Genomic DNA, 23489 nt, shown 5'->3' on the forward strand with positions numbered 1-23489 from the left:
ACAGATGATGAGTGGAAGGAGCACAGCAGACTCAATAACTCACCGTGCACAGGTGCGCAGCTTCTTCCATGCAATTAAAGTCACCTACTGTCAGAGTTCGCAGGGACCTACCCCACCGAGCCAAAAACAGAGAGACGTTCAAAAGACAGAGGAGGCAGTCAAGCCCGCCGAAGTGTGTATTTCGCAGACTGCCTCAACCAAGACCTATCCCTCGCGCCATCTTACAAAACACTATCTGCCACCATCTCGGCATAACACCAGCGCACTACGAGGCCAAAAAATCCATTCAACAGCTGAAAAACAACAAAGCTTCTGCCACAAATAGAATCCCCGCTGAAGTACTAAAGCACGGACGAGAGACGCTCTTAAATGCGCAACCTCATCACCCTTGTCTGGGAAAAGAGAGCATGCCGGGAGATCTGAGAGACGCTGTAATTGCGACCATCTTTATGAAAGGAGACAGGTCCGCCTGCAGATATTACAAAAGCATTTCTTCACAGGACAGGTGAGAATCCTCCTCAACTGCCTCCTCCGTGTAGCTGACGTACCCCTCAGTCTCAATGTGGCTTCGACATATCAAGAAGCACGATAGATAAGATCTTCAGCATGCGACAAATCATGAAAGTGCAGGGAGTAGGACCAACCCTTCTTGGATCTCGCAAATGCCTTTGGACACTGTCAACCACGAGTGATTGCGGAACATCCTCCTCAAATTTGGCTCCAGCAGAAATTAGTCACTATCCTCCACGCAAAATGGGTGGCACGGTGGCACAGTGGTTAGCACGGTTACTTCACAGCTCCAGGGTACCAAGTTCGATTCCTGGCTTAGGGCACTGGCTGTGCGGAGTCTGCACGTTCTCCCAGTGTGTGCGTGGGTTTCCTCTGGGTGCTCCAGTTTCCTCCCACAGTCCAAAGATGTGCAGGTTATGTGGATTGGCCATGGTAAAGTGCCCTTAGGGTAGGTGGGATTACTGGTTTACGCGGATAGAGTGGAGGTGCAGGCTTGGGTAGGGTGCTATTTCCAAGGGCCGGTGCAGACTCGATAGGCCGAATGGCCTCTTTCAGCACCGTAAATTCTATGAACACTGCCCCCAGCCATTAAGATCCACAGCGAGCCCCTAAACAACATGGACCATCTCCCATACCTCAGGGGCTTCATCACAGCGTTAGCAGACATCTACAATGAAATCCAACATTGACTCTAATGCGCCAGTGCAGCCTTCGGACACCTGACAAACAGTGTTCCAAGATGGAGACCACAAACCCAACACCAAACTCATGTTCTACAGAGCAGCCATGGTCCCCGCCTTCCTGTATGCATCAGAAACATGGACAATCGACAGCAGACACCTCAAATCCCTGGAGAAATATCCAGCGTTGCTGCCATAACATCCTGCAAATCCACTGGCAGGATAGGCGTAACAACGTGACTGCCCTCTTCCAGGCCAATATCCCCAGAATTTGTCCTCATGCATGACACAAGACTCCCTAAGCAAATGTTCTAGTCCGAATTCCACAATGGTAAGCAATCACTAGGAGGGCAGAGGAAATGCTACAAGGACACTCTAGAAGGCTCCCTAAAAAAATGCAGCATCCCACCATTTCCCTTCACCCCTATCAGAATATCTGAATTTTACCCTTAAGAATTTTACCCTTATAAATCGATTGCTATTAGGCAGCTGCACACAGAATAGGAGCTATATATGTGTACACATAAAATGTGCCAGTGAACAAATCAGTATTCAGAAAATACTTAAACTAAGCAAACATAAGTATTGAAAATACCATCTAATTCCCTTGTGAAAGGTGACACGATGGTGCAGTGGTTAGCACTGCTACATATGGCCCGGAGGACCTGGGTTCACTCCAGGCCCAGGTCACTGTGTGTGGAGTTTGCACATTCTCTCTGTGCCTGCATGGTTCTCACCCCCACACCCCAAAAGATGTGCAGTTTATGCAGATATGCCACGCTAAATTGCCCCTTAATTGGAAAAATAACAATAATTGGGTACTCAATTTATTTTTTTTAAATCCCCCGTAAAACTAAAATAAAAAATTATCTTCTGCACATGCTGAATCAAAACGTGGATATATTGCCATAATTTTACAACTAACATAGAACACAAGAGTGCAGAAGGAGGCCATTCGGCCCATCGAGTCTGCACTGACCCACTTTAAGCCCTCACTTCCACCTTATCCCTGTAACCCAATAACCCCATCTAATCTTTTTAGACACTAAGGGCGATTTAACATGGCCAATCCACCTAACCTGCATGTGTTTGGACTGTGGGAGGAAACCGGAGCACCCGGAGGAAACTCACGCAGACACGGGAAGAAGGTGCAGCCTCCCCACAGACAGTGACCCAGCGGAGAATCAAACCTGGGACCCTGGTGCTTTGAAGCCACAGTGCTAACCACTGTGCTACCGTGCTGCCCGTAAACAGCATTGCACTACTTGGAGAAACAAAAATATGCCACAACTATATACAATAGATGACTTACAAAGATTAGAATTTTACATTCGCAGTTAAGTTTCAAATATTGAGGCAGCACGGTGGCACAGTGGGTTAGCCCTGTTGCCTCACGGCTCCGAGGTCCCAGGTGCGATACCGGCTCTGGGTCACTGTCTGTGTGGAGTTTGCACATTCTCCCCGTATTTGCGTGAGTTTCGCCCCCACAAAGGAAAGATGTGCAGGCTAGGTGGATTGGTCACGCTAAATTGCCTCTTAATTGGAAAAAATGAATTGGGTACTCTAAATTTATTCTTTTTAAAGTCTCAAATATTGGACAACTCACGAACGAATTTGACTAGTCTACAAGGAGCAGTATATATATGAAACCACTAAATTGTCAATGGCAGTGATGAAAGTTAGACTAAGGATATATTAAAGGGGGAAGTATAAAGAATGCACAATACACTGTACCGATTCTCAACAAATGCAGTGTCAAAACTGCAACAAGTTTTTTTTTTTTTACATGTAGTTGGTTATGTAAAACTGTTTCTGAAAATTATTTTTAAAATTATTTTTCTTAGCAACTGTTTGACTCCTTGATGGGAGTATGACTCAATGGGCATTGCATTTTGATGCCATTCTTCATGTGCAAGTCTAAAGTTACTTTCTTTTAATTCATACATGGTATGTAGATGTAACTGGCAAAGACAGCATTTACTGCCTCTTCCCAATTGTCTTCAAGAAGGTCACGGCAAGTCATCTTGAACTGCTGTAATCCATGTAGTCAATGACAAGCTGGGAGTTCAACATTTTAACAGTGACAATGAAGCAACAGCAATATATTTCAAGGAAATTAAAGCAGGGTACGATTAGAAGTCAGCATTGTTTTACTAAAAGGAAATCCTGTTTAAATAAAAGGTGTTTCTTGAGGCTGTACTAGTAAGGCAGATGTAAGGGAACTAGTAGATGTAATATACCTAGGTTTTCCAAAAGGCATCGATAAGGTACCACACAAAAGGTTAACGGGCAGGATAAGTGTGCATACAGAGTCGGATGTAATATATTAGCAAGGATAGAGGGTTGGTTAATGGGTAGGAAGCAAAGAGTGGACATAAATGGTACTTTTTCCAAGTTGGCAAGTATTCAATAGTGAAGAACAGCAAGGGTCAGTGCTGAGGCCTCAGCTAATTCCAATCTTTATTAATGACTTAGATGAAGAGAAAGGTGTCTAAGTTTGTTGATGACACAAAGCAAGATGGAACCGTAAACTGTGGGAAGACAGACAGAGGTCGCAAAGAGCTATAGACAGGATCATAATGTAAAAAGTGTGAAGTTATTTACTTTGGTCGAAAAAATAGAAGAGTTGAATATTTTCTGAAACGTGAGAAACGTGTTAAGTGTTGATGTTCAATGAGACATCGTACAGGAATGTTAGCATTCTGGTAGAATATGTAATAAGGAAGCTTTCTTGCAAGGGGATTGGAGTACAAAAATAAAGAACTCTCGCCACAGTTGAACAGGGTTGTAGGGAGACTGTATCTAGAGTAGTGCGCATATTTTTTAATTTCCACATATACCCGCATGCTAACTTTTTGCATTCCTTGTACGAGCACACGAGTCTCATTGAGCATCAACACTTACAAATGCCTCATCTTTCAAAAAACATTGAACTCTTTTACACTTTTGACCAAAGTGAATAACTTTGAAACTAAAAGGATATACTTGCATTGGAGGCCGTATAACAAAGAATCACTCAATGTCCTGGCGATGAGTCCGCTGTTGTGTGAGGAGACTGAGCAAATTAGGTCTATTTTCTTTGGGGTTTAGAGGTGATCTCAATTAAACATTCAAGATTTTGAAAATAGTCTCAGGATAAGGGGCGGATCATTTAGAACTTCAATGAGGAAAAGTATTTCATTCAAGGGTTGTGAATGTTTGGAATTCTCTGCCCCAGAGGGATGCGAATACTCTATTATTGAAAACATTTAAGGTTGGGATAGACAGATCTTTGGTGATTCAAGGAATATGGGGAATGGGCAGGAAAATGGAGTTGAAGCCCAAGATCAGCCACATTGGTACTGAATGACAGAAAAGACTCGACAAGCCATATGGCTTATTCTTGCGGGGTGGTGAGACTTGGGAGGGGAGCCTCTGAACTAACTGAATGACAGAGTGTATCACAATACAATCCCATCCTATCCTCACCAACATCCAAAGAACAAGCAGAGTCACTGAATAGCTGTCAGATGCAGGACTATTTTTATTATTCCTCAGTCAGAATATCTGTAGCACCACTACCACCACCTCAACCATGATTAATAGCATATTTAGCACAAACTCAAGATCAAACTAGCACAATAAATCACATGAAAACTTCATATTTTCCAACCAGAACAGAGAAGAGGACAAACGGAAGTTTTGCATCCAATGTACTGGAATATCTGTGATTTCCTTAGAACAGACTAGTCAGGTATGGGCGCAATGCGATGATTCACATGAAAGGAGTCTCACAGAATTCTATCAAAAAGCATTTTGAGTACACAAGGCAAACAGTCAAACGCTTTCAACTAGACCTTAATACTGTGTCCAGTGTGTCAATTTTCACACACAACTGTCATTGACAGTTAATGGATTTTTTTTGTTTATAGGCTCACAATGACAATTGTTTTAATTAGCTAACACAATGACATTACACTATGTTACAGTTAAATGAAGTGACCCTCTATAAAGGATTATCTAGTGAGTGAATAAAACCTTGATGGTATAAATTTATCATTTGAAAGGTGAATTAAGAAACGAATGATGTCTCAAACACATTACAAAAACGCACTAGGACAAAACATGAATTCAACAAAAAAAAACAATTTAACTAAAATCGAACCAATGGAAGCCATTATAGCGCGTTGGAACATGCCGGGCACAGCACTTACGTAAACTAGGTTTCTACCACTGCCACCCGATTAAAAACAAAAACAGACGCAATTCTAATCGGAAAGAAACATTTCAAGTATACAATAAAAAAACTGGAGAAATCGGACATTCTGTTCACAACGTATACAAAACCTATCAATTACAAAATTGTTTTTAAAAACGCATATACTGCGGTGCAGATAGCCGGAGTCCTGCAAATATCCATTTTTTTACAAAAGTTTTCCTGGAACAAATATAGTCCCATCATCTGAGCAATTGCAACCAATACATATATCGGCGACTTAAAATACGTATGTTTCATGCAATGTCACACACATTCTGTGGCATAGCAGCCATTTCATTATGTTTTACAATTAACTGCTTGGTGCTACAGGTTGAGTGAATCACATTGTGTATTTTTTCTTAAAAACGCATAAACAATCTCGTCAGCGGGCCTTATTTCTGGACTTTAATAAGTAAATTTCTTTCGCACAACACAATGCAGATTTCAGATCAGTTACTGCTGAAATTGGCCCGAGTTTTTTTTGTTGTCCTCTCCTACCAATCACTCACTATTTCTCTCTCTCCTCCCTGTCCCGCCATCTTGGAGAGAAGCAGCCATTTTTAACGCGGAGCAAAACTTCAACCCATACACAACACAAAACCCACACTATAGAGCTTGGCGACTTGAGAGGCAAAGCATATAGAGGGGGGACAGGCGGAACGTGTAACCAACTGTAATGCACACCACAGGAAAAAATGAAAAGACATGTCGTTCATACTGCACGGTCAATATATGTGGACGTTTCTGCTCATATGCACCCTTGCTTCTCAAGTTAGTACATATATAAAAGAAAAATCCTCAATGAGCCTAACACCATGTAAAGTGGGAAGGCTTTCACAAACCTCGCTTTATGATAGGAGGGCGATTACTGCATTAGTTTGGTATTACTATACAGGAACAAACATGCAAAAGATTTTTTTGAAGACTGATATCTCTCAGCTCTTACCTTTATTAACAAGGCCTTCGTTCTGGCGCCATCTTCATGAACCTTCAGAAATCCAAACAGTCGGCTGTGCGATAGCGACAGACAGATGACACACGTTAAAATCTGTTTTAATTTATGCACAAACACTAAAACTTAATCAAAAACACAAGACAAAACTTGCAGAATTTTCTAACCTATCGAGAGTTGCAATAGAGTCTCTCTCCTGGGGCGTCAGAGTTGGAAAGTCATCCTCAATTTCACTCGGTTTTCCCGCCGCCATTTTCTTTTCCTCATCACCGAATGATACTCCACAGGATTTCATGGGTTTACAGACAGAGATGAAAAAAATTTTTTGCAATTTATTTTTGTTATGCTTTATTATTTCCGTGGACTTTTTTGGTTTTTTTCACATCCTTCAGGCTCTTGCTTCCTTCCTATCATGCGTTGCTGGAGTCCTTATTTTCGGGAGGGGAAGAATTAAAATAACATTGAAAGGATATTAGGGAAAAAAATAAAAAACTTCAAAGCAGAAAGTTGTAATTGTGTCACACCGAATCCACGCCGTAAGCGCACAAACAGCAAACCCACTCCCGGCCAATGGGCAGCAGCGGCCCGCCCCACGTGCCGCTGTGTTGATTTACGTCAGCCCGTGCTGCGGGATCAACTGGCACGAGGAACCGCCCCTTCCGGCCTCCGCCCGCTCCCATTGGCCCCCCTGCCCAGCGCTTGGCCGCCTTTGGGAGGAGCACCGGGGTCAGCCGGCGTCCCATTGGGCTGCGCGGCTGCCAATCACCGAGACCACCTCCCACGTCAGCAAGGTTAGGGTTCGTCGGGATATAAAAGGAATGTTCGCTACGCAGAACTTTAGTTTTGTTCCATGGTTGTTTGGTTGTGGGATTGATGAAGGGATTGGGGCCTGGTGGGTGGCACAGAGGGAGCGGGGCACGGTGTGTGGGAACTGTTAGGTGTGTTTGCTGCTTCCTTCAGTCGGACAGTTAGTGGTAGCAGCGGTAATGTTTCGGCGGTGGGGATTTTTTTCAGAAGAGAGGGGCGGGGGGAGAAACATTGCCTACCAACAAAAGCGATGTGGTTACGTCCCCCATACTTTACAAAGTAATTCGCTGTCGCAGTTTGGTGACTTAATAAATTGATTTTGTTCGTTTTTCCAACTGTTCAGATTAAACGGGTGGGGTGGCGCGCCACAAAATGAGATCCGACAAACAGGGAGTCGCCTTGTGAAATTTGAGTCTTCCCACCCCACCCCCGTCTAACCCGGAGCGCGCGTCCGACAGTCGGGAATGTTCCAGCATGATTTCAGTTAACCTGTGTTCCCTGGAAGTAAGATCTGCAAAAGGTTTAATATTCAGGCGATGGAAAATGTATATTTTCAATTGTATTTCTAAGATGTTTGCGCCTGTTTCTTGGGTGGGGGGGGGGATGGATTTTGTTTTGCCGTCCATTAGTTTTGCTGCTCCCCATGATTGACTTCAGTGCCTCGAGTTGCCCTGAACAAATTCTACACTTATTCTATCCGTCATGTGCCTTTCAGAATGATGGTTTGTTTTTTATTCACCCTGATTAGTGTGGACATCGGTTTTGTCGAGCATCAATTACTTTTTGCCGTGGTACTTGTATTGACGTGTTTGGAATTAATGCAGTTTTAATGTCTTGCAGCCTATCTAGTTACTTTATTTTTGTGAAACTTTCAGCTCCGTCATGGCTTGAGATGTCTCCTTCCCAAGAAGTGCATCTTGACTTTTACTGTTAAAGGTGCTGTATGGGTAAAAGTTATTTTTGGTCATGTATATTTGCACTCAATATATCATGAAAGACACTGGTATAATCTGGGATGCTATTAAACAATCTCACTCCAGGTGAATCTGCACATTCTGTAATTGATTGAGCATCACAAAACTCTCTTGACTTCAAACAAAATGTCAAAAACATTTTCCAGCTAGTCATTGGATAGCCTCTGTTTAGGCCGATTAGAGAAAACTGACTTGTATCTATATTGCACCTTCAAAATTCTCAGGATTTATTAATACAAAAATTCAACCATGATTTGGGGCAGAGTCCTGGGTCTGCATGGTTTTTTTGAAAATTGGAGTACACAATTCATTTTTTCCAATTAAGGGGCAATTTAACATGGACAATCCACCTCCCTTACACATCTTTGGGTTGTGGGGGTGAAACCCACGAAAACGCTGGGAGAATGTGCTAACTCCACACAGACAGTGACCCCCTGGATCAACATGGATGACTGTAACAGAGCTCTACCCCACTTCAATAGTGAGGGAGTACTGTGGTTGGAGGTGCACTACCAAGTTCTGTCTTTCAGTAGTTCTACCAGTCCCCATTTGATCCCTCCAATTTGTGTGAAAGGTATGGTGGCATTATTCAACGAAGTGTAGGGGGGTTCTCGTGGTGTTTCTCCAGTAATTTGCTGTCCACTAACGAGTAAAATTAATCTTACTGCTGTTTCTTGGATCTGCATGCATATTGGTGGTTGTATAGCCTTGCGTTACCAAGAACAGTATAGCACAAGAACAGGCCCTTTGGCCCTCCAAGCCTGCACTGATCACATCCTGTCTAGGCCAACTGCCTATATCCTTCATGTGTCTTATCCAGATAAGTTCTAAAGGTTGCTAACGTATCTGCCTCAACCAGTTCACTGTTTTAGCACTGGGCTAAATAGCTGCCTTGTAATGCAGAACAAGGCAGCAGCTCGGGTTCAATTCCCGTCCCAGCCACCCCGAACAGGTGCTGGAATATGGTGACTAGGGGCTTTTCACAGTAACTTCATTGAAGCCTACTTGTGACAATAAGCTATTATCATTTGGCAGTGCATTCCAGGCCACCATCACCCTCTGTTTTAAAAAAAAAACGTTGTACATCTCCACTGAACCTATTCCCACCTCGCCTTGAACTTGTGCCGCCTTGTAATTATCATTTCCTCCTTTTGGGGGTGGGGGGAGAAAGAGCCTCCAACTGTTCACCTGACCTATACCCCTCAATTTTATGAACTTCTATCAGGTCGTCCCTCAGCCTCTGTCTCTCTAGGGACAACAATTCCAGTTTATTCAATCTCCTCGTAGCTAATACCCTCCATATCAGACAACATCCTGGTAAACCTTTTCTGTACTCTCTCCAAAGCCTCCACGTCCTTCTGGTAAAATGGTGACCAGAATTTGGCAATATTCCAAATGTGACTGAACCAACATTCTTTTTTTATAAAATAATTTTTATTGGAATTTTTTCGAAAAATATATATCAGCCGAACAATAATAAACACCCCCTGGCACCCATAACAACGCATATAACAAACCCCCCCCCCCACCCCCCCAAACCCAATAAACAAATTAACTTAAACATTATCCCCTTAAGGCCCCCCCCCCCCCCCGGGTCGCTGCTGCTGCTGACCTAGTTCCTTATCGTTGAGCCAGAAAGTCGAGAAAAGGCTGCCACCTCCTAAAGAACCCTTGTACCGACCCCCTCAGGGCGAATTTGACCCTCTCCAGCTTAAAGAATCCTGCCATGTCATTGATCCAGGTCTCCACGTTCGGAGGACTCTCATCTTTCCACTGCAGCAAGATCCTCCGCCGGGCTACTCGGGACGCAAAGGCCAAAACATCGGCCTCTTTCGCCTCCTGCACTCCCGGCTCCACCCCAACCCCAAAAATCGCGAGTCCCCAGCCTGGCTTGACCCTGGATCCTACCACCCTCGACACCGTCCTCACCACCCCCTTCCAGAACTCCTCCAGTGCCGGGCATGCCCAGAACATATGGGCATGGTTCGCTGGACTCCCCGAACACCTGACACACCTGTCTTCGCCCCCAAAGAACCTACTTATCCTAGACCCGGACATGTGGGTCCGGTGCAGCACCTTGAACTGGATAAGGCTAAGTCTCGCACATGAAGAGGAGGAGTTCACCCTCTCCAGGGCGTCTGCCCATGTCCCCTCCTCAATCTGCTCCCCCAGCTCCACCTCCCACTTAGACTTCAGCTCCTCAACCGACACCTCCTCCACCTCTTGCATCACCTGGTAGATGTCAGGCACCCTATCCCTTACCCCCCGCGGGGGCAGCGAAGGGAACCCCTCCCCCTGCCACCTAGCAAACGCCTTGACCTGAAGGTACCTGAACATATTCCCCGGGGCGAGCTCAAACTTCTCCTCCAGTTCACCCAGGCTCGCAAACCTCCCGTCAGGTCTCCCAACTTCCTAATGCCCGCCCTGTGCCACCCCAGGAACCTGCCATCCATGTTCCCTGGGACAAACCGGTGGTTCCCCCGCAGTGGGGCCTCCACCGAGTCCCCCACTTCCCCTCTGTGTTGCCTCCACTGCCCCCAAATTTTGAGGGTAGCCGCCACCACCGGGCTCGTAGTGTACCTCGTTGGAGGGAGCGGCAACGGCGCCGTTACCAGTGCCTTCAAGCTCGTGCCTCCACAGGACGCCATCTCCATCCGTTTCCATGCTTCCCCCTCCCCATACATTACCCACTTACGTACCATCGAGTCGTTAGCCGCCCAATAGTACCCAGAGAGGTCGGGCAGCGCCAGCCCCCTCTATCCCTGCCCCGCTCCAAAAAGACCCTCCTTACCCTCGGAGTCCTGTGCGCCTAAACAAATCCCAGAATGCTGCTGTTCACCCTCCTAAAAAAGGCCCTTGGAATGAAAATGTGGGGAGGCACTGAAACAAAAACCCCGGGAGCACCGTCATTTTAATGGACTGTACTCTACCCGCCAGCGACAACGGCAGCATGTCCCACCTTTTAAATTCCTCCTCCATCTGCTCCACTAACCTAGTAAAATTAAGCTTGTGCAGAGTCCCCCTAGCCACCTGAACCCCAGGTACCTAAAACTCCTCACTGCCCTCTTTAGCGGGAGTCTACCAATCCCCTCCTCCTGATCTCCCGGTTGTACAACAAACAGCTCGCTCTTGCCCAGGTTCAATTTATAGCCCGAGAAACTCCCAAACTCAGCAAGAATCTCCATCACCTCCGGCATTCCCCCCACCGGGTCTGCTACATACAGCAGCAAGTCGTCTGCATACAGCGACACTCGGTGCTCCTCCCCACCTCGCACCAAACCCCTCCACCTCCCCGACTCCCTGAGAGCCATGGCAAGAGGCTCAATTGCCAACGCAAAAAGCAAGGGGGACAGGGGGCACCCCTGCCTCGTCCCACGGTGGAGCCTGAAGTACTCGGATCTCCTCCCATTTGTCGCTACACTCGCCATCGGGGCCTCGTACAGCAACCTCACCCATTTAATAAACCCCACCCCAAACCCGAACCTCTCCAACACCTCCCACAAATACCCCCACTCAACCCTGTCAAAGGCCTTCTCCGCATCCAATGCCACCACAATCTCCGCCTCTCCTGCTGCCGGCATCATTATCGCATTTAGCAGCCTTCGCACGTTAGTGTTCAGCTGCCTCCCCTTCACAAAACCCGTCAGATCTTAATGTTCCACCCCCGGCACCCAGTCCTCTATTCTAGTGGCCAAGATCTTCGCCAGCAACTTGTCCACATTCAGCAGTGAAATTGGCCTGTATGATCCGCACTGCAAGGGGATCCCGCTTCAGGATCAGGGAAATCAGCGACCGAGACATCGTCGGGGACAAAACACCCCCCTCCCATGCCTCGTTAAAGGTCCTAACCAACAGGGGGCCCAACAGGTCCACATATTTCTTATAAAATTCAACCGGGAACCCATCCGGTCCCGGCGCCTTCCCCGACTGCATGTGGCCAATCCCTCTGACTAGCTCCTCCAACTCGATCGGCGCTCCCATTCCCTCTACCTGCTCCTCCTGCACCCTTGGAAATCGCAGCCTGTCCAAAAAGCTCTCCATTCCCCCTCCCACCACCGGCGGCTCCGACCGGTACAGTTCCCTGTTGAAGTCCCTAAAGACCTCATTGACCTCTGCCCCCTGCCGCACCACATTCCCACCCCTATCCTTCACTCCACCAATCTCCCTAGCCGCGTCTCGCTTACGAAGCTGATGCGTCAACATCCTGCTCGCCTTCTCTCCATACTCATAGACCGCTCCCTGCGCCTTCCTCCACTGTGTCGCCGCCTTCCTGGTGGTCAATAAATCAAACTTGGCCTGCAGGCTACGCCGCTCCCCCAGCAATCTCTCCTCCGGGGCCTCCGCGTACCTTCTATCTACACTCAGCAGCTCCCCCACCAGTCTCACCCTCTCCCTCCTCTCCCCCCTCTCCCTATGGGCGCGGATGGAGATCAGCTCCCCCTAATCACTGCCTTCAGAGCCTCCCACACCATCCCCCCCCGGACCTCCCCCGTATCATTGACCTCGAGGTACCTCTCGATACATCCCCGGACCTTCCTACACACCACCTCATCAGCCAACAGCCCCATGTCCAGACGCCAAAGCGGGCGCTGGTCCCGCACCTCCCCCATCTCCAGATCCACCCAATGCAGAGCATGGTCCGAAATCGCAATGGCCGAATACTCGGCCTCCTCCACCCTCGGGACCAGTCCCCTACTCCGAACAAAGAAATCAATGCGGGAATAAACCCTGTGCACATGGGAGAAAAAAAAGAGTACTCCCGAGCCCTCGGCCTCCCAAACCTCCAGGGATCCACTCCTCCCATCTGGTCCATAAACCCCCTCAACACCTTGGCCGCCGCCGGCCTCCTGCCTGTCCTTGAACTAGAACGATCCAGTAGGGGATCCAGCACCATATTGAAGTCCCCCCACATGATCAAGCCCCCCACCTCCAGGCCAGGAATGCGGCCCAACATACGCCTCATGAAACCAGCATCATCCAAATTTGGGGCGTACACATTTACCAACACCACCCTCTCCCACTGCAGCTTACCGCTCACCATCACATATCTGCCGCCACTATCAGCCACCACCTCAGACGCCTCAATCGCCACCCTCTTCCCCACCAGGATCGCAACCCCCCGGTTCTTCGAGTCGAGCCCTGAATGGAAAACCTGCCCCACCCACCCCTTCCTCAGACGGACCTGGTCCGCCTCCTTCAGGTGGGTCTCCTGGAGCATGGCCACGTCCGCCTTCAGATGTGAAAACACCCGGGCTCGCTTAACCAGCCCATTCAACCCCCTCACGTTCCACGTAATCAGCCGGATCAGTGGGCACCCCGCCCCCCCCTCCCCCGTCGACTAGCCATAGCCCATCGACTGCTCGCCCCTGGCCAGCACCCCTTCGGCCCGTTTCCCACGGCGATAGAACCTCACCCTGACCCCCCCCCCCGACCCACACCAACTCCTCCCTGGCCAATCCAGCAGCAACCCGGTATCTTCTCCCCCCCCCCCCCCCCCCCCCCTCCCAGGCTAGGACCCCTCCTAGCCGCGACGCTCCCTCCATAGTACTCCCGTGAGCCAGCTGACTTCTGCTGACCCCGGCAGCCCCCGCCCTAACTCCGACACCTCCCGATGTGAGGTCACCCCTCCTCCCCTGCATCAGCTTCTTGGCACCGCTTAAGCGTGGGAAAACGGATCTGATAGCCACGCCCCTTGCCACCAGCTCCACCCCCTCGAAACCAGAGAAAAGCCCGCGCTTTCACACTGTCCCACCCCACCCCACCCCCGCAACGCAGCTCCCAAACAGCAGTCCCAACCCATCCACCAACTCCGTACAAAAAAAAAACACATCAACCACAAACCCCAATACCCCCCTTAAAACACACAACCATAACCAACATCATCCGAAAGCGAGAGAAAAAACAGAAACAAACAGAATAACCAGCAACAGCATAAACAGTGATACAGAAATACAAAACTCCCCCAGCCCCCAATCTCTAGTTCGAGTCCAACTTTTCAGCCTGCACACAGGCCCACGCCTCCTCCGGGGACTCAAAATAGTAATGCCGGTCCTTGTAGGTGACCCACAGGCGCGCAGGCGGCAACATGCCAAACTTCACCTGCTTTCTGTGGAGCACCGCCTTCGTCCGGTTGAACCCGGCTCTCCGCTTAGCCACCTCCGCACTCCAGTCCTGGTAGATACGCACTACCGAATTCTCCCACTTGCTACTCCTCACCTTCTTGGCCCATCGCAGAACACACTCCCGGTCACTATACCGATGGAACCGCACCAGCACCGCCGCAGGGGTTCATTTGCCTTAGACCGCCTGGCCAGTACTCTGTGGGCCCCCTCCAGCTCCAGGGGTAGATGGAAGGATCCTGCCCCCACCAGCGAGTTCAGCATCACGGCCACATAGGCCGGCAGGTCCGACCCCTCCAGCCCCTCCTCGAGGCCCAGGATCCGCAAGTTCTTCCTCCGTGTTCGAAACTCCATCTCCTCGAACCGATCTTGCCACTTTTTGTGAAGCGACTCGTGTATCTCCACCTTCCCCACGAGGGCCGAAACCTCATCCTCGCGCTCAGAGGCCTGCTGCTGCAACTCGGAAGTATCGCTGCACCCTGGGTTGTCTGGGTCTCCAGCAGCTTACTAGTCGTTACCTTCAGGGTAACAACTCCCCTTTCAGCTGCGTAAAATAGCACAGAAGGGCCGCCTGCTGCTCCTCAGCCCACTGCCTCCACTCCTCAGGGGCTCCACCGGCCGCCATTTTGTCCACCTTCCCCTGCTTCTCCAGGGGAGCTGCTGCCGTTTTTCTCCTCGCCCCACTCCGAGTCCGCACCATAAATCCCGGGGGGTTTTGCTCCAGACCCCTTTATCCACCGGGAATCGTCGAATCAGCGCTGTTTGGGGCCCTTAAAAGAGCCCACAAGTCCTATTAAAGCGGGAGCTGCCGAACGTGCAGCTTAGCTCCGCATAGCCGCAACTGGAAGTCCTGAACCAACATTCTATATAACTAACATAATTTGCGAGCTTTTATACTCTACCCCATCCGATGAAGGCAAACATGCCATATGCTTTCTTTACCACCATTTCTATATGTGCTGTCACTTTTAAGGAACTGTGGACCTGCACGCCCATGTCTGTGTCTATGCGCCTGATGGTTCAGCCATTTATTTTATAGCTCCCACCTGAATTGGATGTCCTAAAATGTATCACCTTACATTTGTCCAGGTTAAATTCCATCTGCCCTTTCTCCACCTAATGTTGCAGCCTATCTATATCCTGTACACAACAATGACTACATTTCAAAATTATAAACAAAATCCTGGAAATACTCAGCAGGTCAGGCCACATCTAGGGTGGGAAATAGTTAACATATGAGGTTGATGACCGTCAGAACATAATTACTTCATCGCTGTAATGTGCTGACCTGAGTGTTCAAAGCTCTGTTTATGCAAGTCTTTGACTTTGGTAACATTCAGATGGCTTGGAATGCCTCAGTGGCTAGCTACTGAACCATCAGCAGTTCCAGGCAGTGGGCATTTGAGTGGGTCAATTACCTTGTTTGACACTCTTCCACGGCAATGTCTCACCTGCATGTCCCTGACTAGGGAACAGTGTCCGCCAACATGCTTGAGGTCTTCGACAACTAGTAGCATCAGGAACTGGAGTGCGTCATCGTCCTTGGAAATGTCATCTTAATTTGATTAAACTAACTTGCTGTAATAGTTGCAAAGCAAGTGTGACCACTCACTCGACAGATAAACTAACGGGTTTATTGGAGGAAACAACAAATTACAGGACGGAGATAAGAATACTTCCAAACTCCATGACTCCCAGACTCCAACTGTCAAACTATCGCCTCTGCAATTGGCCTAATGGGTCATGTGACACCTGATAACTCCTCCCCACCCCCAAAACAAAAGGGGCATCTCACCACATTCCTCCTCTTCAATTTCTTAATTTTTTACAATAAACTGTTTACAATATTACACAGCAAAAGGGGGGGAACCTTAACACAGTCTCCCAATAAGTAGTCTATCTCGAGATCTTCTAATTCATTTAGAGTGTTGTAATTCTTTAGCAGTTGATGTAGTTTCATCTGAAATGACAGTAGTGTTTTGTATGTGAATAGGAAACAAGCAGGTCTAAGTTGTAACTTAAATTCTTTTCCGAGATGAAATGGTCAAAATTGCTTGGACTTGTTGTAATGCCAACCGTGAAGAATCATACATTTGCCCTTATATAATAGGTCAGGGGCAACACGGTGGTGCAGTGGTTAGCACGATTGATCCTGGCCCCGGATCACTCTAGAGTTTGCATATTCTCCCCATATCTGTGTGGGTCTCATCACCACAATCCAAAAAGATGTGCAGGGTTGGTGAATTGGCCACGCTGAATTGCCCTCAATTGAAAAAAAGAATTGGGTACTCTTAAATTTAGCTTTTTTAAAAAATATAATAAAAGGTCTCTTTGCGTCCTTTTGCTTGTTGTGCCAATACAGATAGCGTGTCCAAGAAGTTGAAGGCGAGGATGATTTACTTTGGCACTGGTGGCGGTGGCAAAGGAAGACAACTCAATGCATCTGCATTTGCAATATTTGGTCACTGTATCTGCGGAGCTTGCACGTTCTCCCCGTGTCTGTTTGGGTTTCCTCCAGGTGCTCCGGTTTCCTGCCACAAGTCCCGAAAGACCTTTTTCGATGAATTGGACATTCTGAATTCTTCCTCAGTGTACCCGAACAGGCGCCGGAGTGTTTCGACTAGGGGATTTTCACAGTAACTTCATTGCAGTGTTAATGTACGCCTACTTGTGACACTAATAAAGATTATTATTATTATTAAATCCTGAAACAGGCTTTCTATTGTACATTGGAATATCGTAAACGCTGAAGACATTTTGAATGACAGCTGGGTAATTTGAAATAAGCTTTTGTGGGTGTTAATTGGCATGACTTCCCTCAATGCCTCGTCCAACCCCAACTGCTGGTAGGCATGACTCATGTCAAGTTTCATACAAGTGAAATCCCCAGCTAATTTGGCATATTGGTCTTCAATTCTAGGTATTGGGTACCGATCCAATTTGGCAGCTTGATTGGTTGTCATCTGCCAGATTCTGGCAGTCCCATCCGACTTAACCATAGGTACAATTGGGACAGCCCAATCAGAAAACTGCACGGGCTTAATTATTCTTAAGTCCTCCAGCAGTTTGAGCTCAGCTTCTACTTTTTTGTGTAAAGCATAAGGTATTGGACAAGCTCTTTTATATATGTTCCTTCTAATTGGTAAGCATTACTCAACAGTAAACTAACAATTAGGAACTGGCAGTCTGATCATCAGACAATTAGACTGAGTTAGGTGGATAAAAGAGAATGGATGGGCGTAAGTAGCAATGCCCACTGAAAATGGACTCGTAACAGGCCAGTGCCATACTTGAGTTAGAGAGTGGAAATGAGCTTTGACACATCACATCACAGCAGTAGTGAAGAAATGGCTCAGGCCCAGCAAAGCCAGGAGCAATGCTGGCCTAGAATAATCCAAAAATAACAGGAGTTTTCAAAGTGAATGTGTCAAATTCTATCTGACAATGCTCCTATTAAATTCCTTGGGCATTTACTACATTAGCTTGCAGTTTTAGTGTTGATTGGAGGGACAGGATTAAGCAGTATTGAGGGGGAAAAGATTAAATATAAAAAGAGGCAATAATGGGCCATTTACTGTGCCTCTGGAATAGTACGAAAACATATGCTTGCTTTCGTAAATTTATCACAAATTTAAAAATCCTAGTATACATATTAAGACTTACCCCACATTCAACATTCAAACGGTCATGATTTAAGACATTTACATGTATTCCAGAAGTCCTACCTTGCCTCTTTTTGCTCCAGCCAGAAGGTTGCCAATTGAGGAATGGCACGGTGGCACAGTGATTAACACTGCTGCCTCACAGCACCTGGAACCCAGGCTCAATTTTGACCTTGGGTGACTGTGTGGAGTTTGTAAGTTCTCCACGTATCTGTGTGGGTTTCTTCAGGGTGCCTAGGTTTCCTCCCACAGTCCAAAGATTAGGTGGATTGGCCAAGCTAAACTGCCCCTTAGTGTCTAAAAAAACAGGTTATGGCAATAGGGCGGGGGTGTGGGCCTGGTGGGATGCTCCTTTGGCGGGTTGGTGCAGACTCGATGGGCTCAATGGCCTCCTGTATTGGAGCTTTTCTATGATATGGTGCCCTTTTTGTGCACTAACAAAAAACAAAAGCTTTGATGGAAATTGTGGTGATGTGCCTTTTGTTGGGGGGGAAGAGTTAATGTGGGTCACATGACCCATCAGGTCAATTGAGAGAGGCAGTTTGAGTCTGGGAGTTGTGGAGTTCAGAAGCATTCTTATCTCTGTCCCGTATATAGTTTCCCCCAATAAACACCTTGTTAGTTTATCTGCCAAGCTGGTCGTCTTCACTTTACAGCTATTACAACTGGCAAAGAGGTAAATCAGAGCATTTTCTGTCGTCTGCTACAAATCGGGAGGGCAGTCCTCGCATTGAACATCTTTAGATAACATTTCTGCAACAACGTGTAAGTGCTAAAATGCCATTGATTGGGAAATTCAAACAATTTAACCCTGAAATAGAACAGTGGGTCCAAGATAATGAGCAACATCCTGTGGTGCTCAGACTTACAATATTATTTAAAATCTAACATCTCTAGAGGCCCCCGAAAAACGTTCGAGCAGCTTGTTGCATTAGTCAAGGAACACTTAAATCCAAAACCATCAGTGATTATGCAGCTATATAAATTTAATTTGACAATGAGAAACCCAAGGGAGACGATTGCAGCGTTCATGGCACGGTTTAGGCAGTTGGCTGAGCAGTGTAAATTCAGGTCAATACTCAATGATATGTTGAGAGATAGATGAGCTTGCAGTGTGGATAACCTCAATATACAACAAAACAAAAATAGCAGAGACAAATTAACTTGGCTGGAGCATTGGAAATTGCTCCGGCTACAGAAAGCACTCAAGGAGGTACATTACAATTGCAAAGAGTGCAGGCAGGCGAGGTGAACCAACTTTGGCGGGAAACTGCTGGTAGTCATGGCGCCAAGGATGAGGGGACAGAAAACTGTGAGCAGAAGAGTAATAAGCAGAGTTGTAGAAAATCAGGTCACCAGAACGGGAGCTGAGTCGAATGCACCCAATGCAGGAGAATGCACCCCCCAAGAAAGATTTAAATTTAAAGATGCAACGTGTTTTGCTTGGAGCAGAAGAGGACACAGCAGGATTAAAAGCAGAGCCAAACAAAGCCTACTAGGGATAAACAAAAATAAACTCCAACTCCAGTGCATAGTTTAGAGAATGACTCCAAAGAGTCTGAAATGTACAGATTGAACAACATTAAACAAGTCAGCCTCAATCGTAATAGTGTTAATGGCGAATGGTCAACCACTAAGTATGTAAGTGGATACAGGAACTTCTGCCATTGTCATAGGAGAGCAGACGTATCGATATTTGCAAGGTGGGGTCCAGCCTTGAAATTAAAATGTAAACGGTCAGACTGACCATGTACACTGGAGAAGCTTTCAGGATATTGGGAACAACAACAGCAACAATAACATGCCATCAGTCAGCCCAGTTATCCATCATCGTGGTAAAGGGCCAAGAACCCAGTTTTATAGGCTGAGACTGGCTTCGTCAAATCAAATTGAAATGGTTTGACATTTTCAGCATCAATGAAGGCATTTTCCATGGAACATAAGGAAATACCAATAAGTATCTCAGAATATACTGGGCAAGATACAGGATATCAAAGCAATGATCCACATTCATCCTGAGGCAACACCCTCAGTTGGGACTTGTGGGAGGAACTGGAGCACCTGGAGGAAACCCACGCATGCACAGGGAGAACGTGCAGACTCCATACACAGTGACCCAGGTGGGAATCGAACCTGGGACCCTGGCGCTATGAAGCAACAATGCTACCCACTGTCTAAATCCACTGTGAAGGTTATTTTGCACAATGGATGATGAGAGAATCACAACATCCTAGGAATATAAGTGTCTATGTAAATTCCAAGCCAAATGAGTGCACTCAACTGACAAAATGCCTCTATTATCATTATATAATGCTTTTGAGGATACATTTTTTAAAAATAAATTTAGAGTACCCAATTTATTTTTTCCAATTAAGGGGCAATTTAGTGTGCCTATCCTCCACATTTTTGGGTTGTGGGGGCGAAACCCATGCAAACACGGGGAGAATGTGCAAACTCCACACGGACAGTGACCCAGATCCTGGATCAAAACTGGGACCTCAGCGCCGTGAGGCTGCAGGGCTAGCCCACTGCCACCGTGCTGCCCCTTTTGAGGATGCATAAGGTTCTCATTCTGGTCTAATTTTTTTAGCTGAGTGCTATTATCTATGATAATATGAGACTTACTCCAAAACCTTTGCTGAGGACACTTTAGAAATAAGAGTAGCCAAGGCTTGGCTATCCTGATTTTCAATCTCAATCCAACTCTTTTGCTTAGGAACATCCCCACAAGAGATTGGTGAGAAAAATCGTAACCTCCATTGCGGTGATTTGTTGCTGCTCCAAATTGCTGCAGTACTGTGTTGAATACAGACTAAATGGGTTTAACATTTAACAGAATGCATAAAAGATGTGGCAATCCAAAGCTAGGCTAGATTTCACTAATTTTGTCAAAATCTAAATGGAAAGAAATGTGTTTATATGGGATTTTTCTTGACCTCAGGGTGTCCTGAAGCACTTTACAACCAATTAAGTGCTTTTACACTGTTGTAATGTAGGAAACATCTTCGGCAATTTGCACACAGCAAACTCTCACAAACAGCAATGAAATAAAATACCAGATCTTCTGAATTTTATGGTAAGAGTTTAAGGGTAAATGTTGACCTGAACAGAAGGAAAACTTTTCTTCTTTTTTTCAAACAGTGCCATAGAATCTTTTATGCCAACCTGAAAAGGAAATATGAACAGCACATTTCTGTCCATTTAATGCCTCATTTGAAAGGTGGCACCTTTAACACTGCAGCACTTCTTCGAAAGCAACTTCTCAACCAATGATCTCTGCCACTGAGAAGAACAAGGACATCAAATGTATGGGAATACCACCCCTCAAAGTTCCCCTTTAAGCCACACACCATCCTGACTTGGAACTATTCCTAGCCTGGATGTGTGCAGCTCCAACAACACTCAAGCAGCTCGACACCATCCAGGACAAATCAGTCCGCATGATTGCTTCTCCTTCCCTCCACCACCAACGAACAGTGGCAGCCGTGTGTACCATCTACAAGATGCACTGCAATAACTCACCAAGGTTCCTTTCAATCAAAATAAATATTTCATTTACGATTAATCAGGTTTGCTAAATTCAAACCCACGATCACTACCATCTAGGGCAAGAGCAGCAGCTACCTGGGAATCCCACCACCTGGAGGTTCCCCTCCAAGTTACTCACCACCTTGATTTGGAAATGTATTGCCATTCTTTCACTCTCGCTGGGGCAACATCCTGGACCTCCCTCCCGAACAGCAAAATGGGTGTACCTACACCTCAAAGACTGCAGTGGTTCATGAAGGCAACTCACCACCACCTTCGGAAGGGCAACTAGGGATGGGCAATAAATGCTGGCCTAACTAACAACGCCTACATCCCGTAAATTAATTTTAAAATATTTTTCACTGGATCAAAATCCTGTAACTCCCTTACAGATAGCACTGTGGATGTACTTACATCACATGGACTCCAACAGTTCAAGAAGGTGGCTCAACACCACCTTCTCAAGGGCAGTTAGGATGGACAATAAATGCTGCCTTAGCCATCAACATCACATCCCATGGAAGAATAAATAACTTTCTCAGTACTGCGCTGAAGTATCAACCTTTGTAGTCAAGTCTCTGCAATGGGATTTCAAACCACAATCTTAGATTCAATAAGTGTGCTCAGAATTAACATGTGAATTACAGCCAATTAATCTCCTAAATTTACCTTAATTCATGTATGAATTGGAGTTTTAAATTGTTACTAAAAGTATAAAATTGGTGAAAAACTCAGTTGGTCAGGCAGCGTCTACGAAGTGACAGTAGTTTTATGTCAAAGATTTTTCCATCAGAATTGTTATTAAGAGCTACTTTTAGGTATCCTAGGATTGTAGTGTTAAAACAAATTTTGGCTCCAAACTATGAGCTTTTTAACAATGATATTGTGTTTAATCTCAAAACAGATGAGCATCTGTGCAAATTGTGTCACTTTGATCACAACTGATTTTAGCCCAATGTTTTGATAATTCATTCATTCTGTTCAATCAGTATCAATTGTTAGATTTATTAATTCTGGAAGAAAACAATAAAGATGTCATTGCATAAGACATGCAAACTGTCAATGGAAACTATCAATCCATTTGAGTGAGGAAGCCATTTATTTAAAACCCAAATTAAAACAGTAGCCAACAATAGTCAACTGGAATTTCCATGGAAATTCTCCCAATCTCCTGCCTTAACTTAAGTGGAAGATTGTGCAGAGAAAGCAAAAAAAAATCTTTATTATTGTCACAGGTAGGCTTGCATTAACACTGTAAGTTACTGTGAAAATCCCCTAGTCGCCACACTCCTGCAGCTGTTCAGATACACTGAGGGAGATTTCAGAATATCCAATTCACCGAACAAGCACGTCTTTGGGATTTGTGGGAGGAAACCAGAGCACCCGGAGGAAACCCACACATGACATGGGGAGAATGTGCCGACTCCAAACAGGCAGTGACCCATGGCAGGAATCGAACCTGGGATCTTGGCGCTGCGGAGCAATAGTTTGATTTGATTTATTGACACATGTACCGAAGTACAGTGAAAAGTATTTTTCTGCTGCCAAGGGAACGTACACAGTATGTACACAGTAGGAAAAAAAAGGATAATCGACAGAGTACATTGACAAATGGTACATTGACAAACAGTGATTGGTTGCAGTGCGGAACAAGGGGCCAAACAAAGCATGAGCAATAAATGGGTGCTAACCCAGTGCGAACCACTGTGCTACCATGCCACCCTTAAAGAAGTACTGTTTTTGGAGAGTCAGTTTACAGCACCAAAAGAGACAATTTGGCCCATCATGTGTGCTAGTCCCATTTTCCAGCACTTGGAATAGGATCAAAAAAATAAATATGATTTTCAAAAATGCATTTCAGAAAAGCACAGTTGCTGTTAGAAACATATTTCCTACATATTTATGCAGAAAATGTGTGATTCATCATATTTATAAAAGCCCTTTGTTCCCTGCACCAATTGACTATGTTATGAAGTAGTACTGGAGGATAAAGTATGTGGGAGTGCAATAGATTTAACAA

The 23489-nt window shown here is 46.1% G+C and overlaps 1 protein-coding gene across 2 annotated transcripts in view; it reads right to left on the reverse strand.

Moving 5' to 3' along the window:
• The window catches only part of kdm6a (lysine (K)-specific demethylase 6A), a 334942-nt gene that overhangs the window by 310095 nt on the left and 1358 nt on the right, over nt 1-23489 (reverse strand). Inside the window, exons 2-3 of one of the 2 annotated variants that reach the window (XM_038802080.1) lie at nt 6547-6807; nt 6374-6437 (exon numbers count right to left, since the gene is read on the reverse strand). In XM_038802080.1, coding sequence (XP_038658008.1) covers nt 6374-6437; nt 6547-6674 — 192 coding nt within the window. In that variant the 5' untranslated portion in view covers nt 6675-6807. Of the gene's footprint in view, nt 1-6373; nt 6438-6546; nt 6946-23489 lie in introns of those variants that run through there. The other variant, XM_038802081.1, reaches the window with a different exon arrangement.

This window comes from Scyliorhinus canicula, chromosome 7, assembly GCF_902713615.1.
Source record: "Scyliorhinus canicula chromosome 7, sScyCan1.1, whole genome shotgun sequence".
In the NCBI taxonomy this organism is placed as follows: domain Eukaryota; kingdom Metazoa; phylum Chordata; class Chondrichthyes; order Carcharhiniformes; family Scyliorhinidae; genus Scyliorhinus; species Scyliorhinus canicula.